This window comes from Urocitellus parryii, chromosome 8, assembly GCF_045843805.1.
Source record: "Urocitellus parryii isolate mUroPar1 chromosome 8, mUroPar1.hap1, whole genome shotgun sequence".
Taxonomy (NCBI): Eukaryota; Metazoa; Chordata; class Mammalia; order Rodentia; family Sciuridae; genus Urocitellus; species Urocitellus parryii.
The window spans coordinates 123,436,589-123,441,582 of NC_135538.1; the positions used below are offsets into that span (position 1 = coordinate 123,436,589).

A 4,994-nucleotide genomic window follows, 5' to 3' on the forward strand; every position below is an offset into this window, starting at 1 on the left:
GTCATGTTATTAAGTCAAATTCCCTTCTGAGGGAATTCTTTTATTGTTTTTTGTTACTTTTTTATTGTTTTTTGTTACTTTTTAAAAATTGTTCTTTTATTACTTCCCCAGAACTCTTATCATATTAGTGAATCCCTAATGCAAGCAACTGAGGGAGGACTACAAAATCCTTTCCATTTCATTATGCTAATATCAATGTGAAATTATCAATTTCTTTCCCCTTAAGAACAGCTGACCAATTGAAGGAGCAGGCAGCATATGGACAGTATGCTTTGTAGAAGATATTTTTTTTTCATTTAAAATATGCCACAGATAACTCATACAAGGCAAATAAATAAATTTAATACTTTTTAAAGAGGCTACATGACAAAGAAAATGAGTAAAGAAGGTTTTATTCTGGATAGTCGTCCAGCTTTGCTTTCTTCTGGTTACTTATGTGGCCTCATCACCGAGCTGCTTGCTTGCCTGGCAGACTCTTTGGATCTGGGACACCAACACCTTCAGAGATTCCTTGACATCCTTGTTACGGAGTGTATAGATGAGAGGATTGAGAAGTGGGGTGATGACTGAGTAGAAAATAGCCACAATCTTGTTGATGTTTGACTCATATTTTACTGCTGGGCGGACATACATGAAGATGAGGGTACCAAAGTAGATGGTTACTACGGAGAGGTGGGCTGTGCAGGTAGAGAAGGCTTTGCGTCGGGCTGCAGCTGAGGCCATAGCTAGGATTGTGGCCAGGATTTGGGCATAGGAAGCCATGGTAAAGGCCAGGGCTCCTAGGACAATGACAGTGCTAAAAGCATAGCCCACTGCTTGAATGACATATGTGTCTGTGCAGGAAAGGCGGAAAATCTGATCTGCATCACAGAAGAAGTGGTTGATCTGGTTTGGTGTGCAAAAAGAGATTTGTGCAAGGAGGAAGGAGGGGAACATGGGACAGAGGAATCCCACAAACCAGCAGATCCCAGCCAGGGTCGCACACGTTTGGGGACTGAACAGCAGTGGGTAATGGAGTGGGCGACAGATGGCAGCATAGCGGTCAAAGGCCATGGTGGTGAGGATGAAGAGCTCAGTGGCAGCCAAGGAGAAGAAGAAGTAATACTGAGTGATGCAGCTGGGAACTGAGATGACCCCTTGGACACTTAGAAAGTTGGCCAGCATCTTGGGCACAGTGACTGTGGTATACCAGAGCTCTACTAAGGAGAGGTTGCAGATGAAGAAGTACATGGGAGTGTGGAGGCGCCCATCCAGGGCCACAAGGAGCACAATGAGCGCATTGCCTACTAAGGACAAGAGGTAGACCAGGAGGAAGAGGGAGAAGAAGAGCACCTGGAGATGTGGGGAGTTGGAAAATCTCAGGAAAACAAATTCAGTCACCAATGTGCGGTTGACTTTCTCCATTCAGCCAGTTGAGTCAACTGGACAAGGAAAGGGGAGGGGGTTGTTTGAAGATCTTAGATGTCCTGGGTTATGTGGTTATCTAGTTATCTCTGGCCAACCACTAAGGATGCTCAGTCTCTCAATATTCCCTTCTGCTTACTCCTTGCTACCTCTCACTTTCTAAACAGTGACAAGTACTATATTTCTTAAAAAGTAGAATACTGAATATTCAAAGACATCTTTCTCCCCTAATTAAAATAGATATGTCACATTTCCCAGGAGTTCCTATAATTCCCAAGAATTAGAGGAGAAGTCTCTGAATCTATGGATCTTTCTAGACTGAGCATAAAATCCCCAGCAATTTTAGAATTAGCCTGATATCTCTACATATTGCTTACTGTATACTCTTGTGCCCTCTCTGACCCTAAGATTCTTTCACCATCAAGCTTGTAGAGGATGTGGAATCTTCCAATTCTGTTATTCTCCTATTCTGTCAATGGCCATTGGATCTCCAGAGGTAAAGATGGAGAGTGTGCTGTCCTTTGTACAGATTTCAATATGGATGGAATAGAGGCCTTTCAGAGAGACTTCTGGATTTCCATCTCTCAGGCAGAATAGGAAGAATCTTGCTTAGTTAAAGGTAAGAAGAGGAACATGTTTCAAGAGGAGAGGGTAAATTCAGGCTGGAATTCTCAGGTGGGAATTTGAGGATGGATTAAGGTCTTTAAAGGGAAAACAACTATTATTGATGTGAGAGCAAACTCAAAGAGACCAGAAATGCAAACTCAGAGGAAACAGGCTTTCTGGGCTAACATTAACATTGGGAAGGATGGAGATAATAGTGTTGACACTATAAAGTAGGAGTTTTACCCAGATTTTCAATTCTTGATTTTCTTTCTTTGAAGTGCTTCTAAAAATGGAAACATCAAAAGTATTCATCATTAGGAGTTAGGCTTATATGCTACACATCAAAAATCATGGGTAATTGTTCTGACACAATGGAAAGAGAAAAAGTGATACAATGCAAAACCCAATATCTGATATATATTCTGAAGTGTCAGATTATTGTAAGATTACCAGTCACTTTAAATGTAGGTTTCTGTATCCAAATATCTTATAATAAAGACATTTTAATATCATCAGAGACTATTTTAATTAAACTATTTATTTTGATGTCAGAGATTTGTTGTTAATGGAGAAAAGACTAGAGAAATTGTCAAGTGTTAAAAAACAAGTATCACCTGAAATTTTCATATTCAGTGACTGGCAATGTTTATATTTGAAGTGTTTATTTACAGGCTACTTAATTTGCATGCATGCATTAAACATGCTTATATCCACACAGAAATGCACACTTGAAGCCATAAAAAAGACATTACCTTAATTGCTCATTTTCTTTCAATTCTCCTTTCACCAATTTGGTGAGGGTTTCAGCCAGTTTCCCTTGTTTAGTAGTCCTTTGTAGACCCTGCAAATCTGGTCTCACCCTGTATGTCCATAAAAATGTAATTTTAGGTTTACTAGTGGGATTTTTTTTCTCCTTTTCCCAAAGCTCATTCTAAATTCACATTTCCTGAGCAATCTGCCCTCTCCTGGCATTGGTTGCTAAGTGTTATGTTAGCAGAAACAAAACTCCAGACCCCAGCCTCCACCTTCTCCAGACCCCAAGTGTTTAAGAGGGGAATTGAGAGGAGAGAAGTTGGTTATGCTTATGAGGAAGGCAAGGTTTGTGAAGACAGGCTATCCCTTCTTCTGCCCTTCCAAAGGGGTAAGAGAATTAATTTTCAATTTTTCTTTCCAGCCAGAGAAAAGGGGAGTCTGTGGAGAGAGGAGGCCAGATTCTGGTTTCTTACCTGGATTCAGCCACTGGGCTTGCTTCCAGCAGCATCTAACAAGAAAGGAGCCATATGGAAGATGATGTCATGGGACCTTAAGGCAGAGAAGAAAGAGACAGGCCCTACTTCCTTGAATTACTGCTTTTTCAGGGTCTGAAAGGTTATAGAAGATGAATTCTATCTATGGGGGATAGGTCAAAATTAGGGTCAGGAAGGGTATTAGAGTTCATGGCTGTGATAGATTTTAGATCAAAGAGTACAAGCATTAGGAATTTGGTATAAGGCCTGTAGCTGAGACTTAACTGGAAGATGAAGATGAGTAGGTGGCCAAGACTATGGGAGCTGGTTACCACTGTCTAAGTGAATCATTCCAAGAGCTAAAGCAGAAGCTGCCATCAGCAGAGAAGAGATGCAGCTTTACCAATACTTTTTTCCTGTCCCCCCTCACTCCCAGCACCAGGTAGGTGTGCGGAGCTGGTATGAGAGGTCAATTCTCTCCTATGTACTCCAGCTGCTAGTGCTGGCTGTTGACTGGTGTTATTAAAAAAAAAAGGAAATTTAAAGTAAAAATTGTGATTGAAACTTAAAAATAAACAGGTCTTTGTGTGCAAAATTATACCTTAACAAAAAGAGGAAAAGCTTTATTAACAGTTTAAGCTTTATTAACAGTTTTAATACTTTTAAACTAAAGATGACTCACAAATGAGGAAATCTGACTGAAGATCATTAAGGAAATCAGCTATCCAATGGATAGAGAGGGAACAAGCAGAGTGTAGCTTATGCCAGTTATTACAAACATAAAACTGTCTCAAATTTACAACCCATACCTTGAGATGCCTTAGTAAAAAAAAACCTACATATTTATACACACACACACACACACACACACACACACACATTCTGATGCACATTTAACATTCAGCAAACATAATTGTCAAAGGCAGCTTTTCTTGTTCTTCATAGAACCAAAAGGATCCTTCCAGCCTCAGTGCCTCTGGTTTGTAAAATAGCAACCATCCTTCTTGATTTATTTAAGAAGACTTAACCAGCTGTCCTCATGCAATGACCTTTATATTCTGGTGTTTACAGAGGGCTATAGAGTTTGTTAGAGTGGCAATTGGACCTACAAGTTCTAAGCCAAACACTTCATCTATATTGAGTGGCTTGAAGCCCAGAGAGGAAATAAGGAGGTGGCTTTTTGAGTCATCCAAGTGGTGTGTACTAACGTGAGAACTGGAGCCATCTGTTCTTCTGGTCCCCAGGTTCACCTGTTGGCTTGTATTTTTAATCATTAATTCTCACATGAATGATTTTGTCTTTCCTATGGGACTGGGAAATTTTCTCAGCATCCATGTCTCACAAGACCCTTCTTTTTCCAGGGACAGGTTCTCAGCATGCTGCCAGACTCAGGATGGGAGGAAGAGATTTGTGCCTGACACTTTTACTTTTTTCCCCATTTATATTTTTTCCTTTCCATATATTTTTTCTCCTTTTTAATGATACTGCTAGCCAGTGATTGGTACAGACATAGAATGGGTGAGGTCAGGTGGTTTTACAGGGAACAACCCAAAATTCACCTCTAACCATTGAGTTAACTCACATAGAGAATTCTGTGGATGGCAAGAAAATGTGAAAAGTTACATTGTTCATTTCTCTCCCACCAAACTATGGCTTAATCTTTACCTTATATTGCTCAACAGTGGTTTCTTTCATGTGTTTCTCTTCTAATTTGACTTTCTTCACAGTTTTGCAAAGAAAAGTGACATAATCAATTGT

At 40.0% G+C, this 4,994-nt stretch overlaps 1 protein-coding gene across 1 annotated transcript; it reads right to left on the minus strand.

The window, feature by feature from the left end:
• Nucleotides 1–432: 432 nt before the first annotated feature.
• LOC144256470 (olfactory receptor 6N2-like) lies at nucleotides 433–1,404 on the minus strand. The gene has a single exon (XM_077801516.1). It carries the CDS (start codon nucleotides 1,402–1,404, stop codon nucleotides 433–435), a length of 972 nt encoding a protein of 323 aa, XP_077657642.1.
• Nucleotides 1,405–4,994: the final 3,590 nt, after the last annotated feature.

Coding starts and splice junctions, on each gene's coding strand:
- LOC144256470 (XM_077801516.1), bottom strand. CDS start 1,404: ATGGAGAAAGTCAACCGCACATTGGTGACTGAATTTGTTTTCCTGAGA.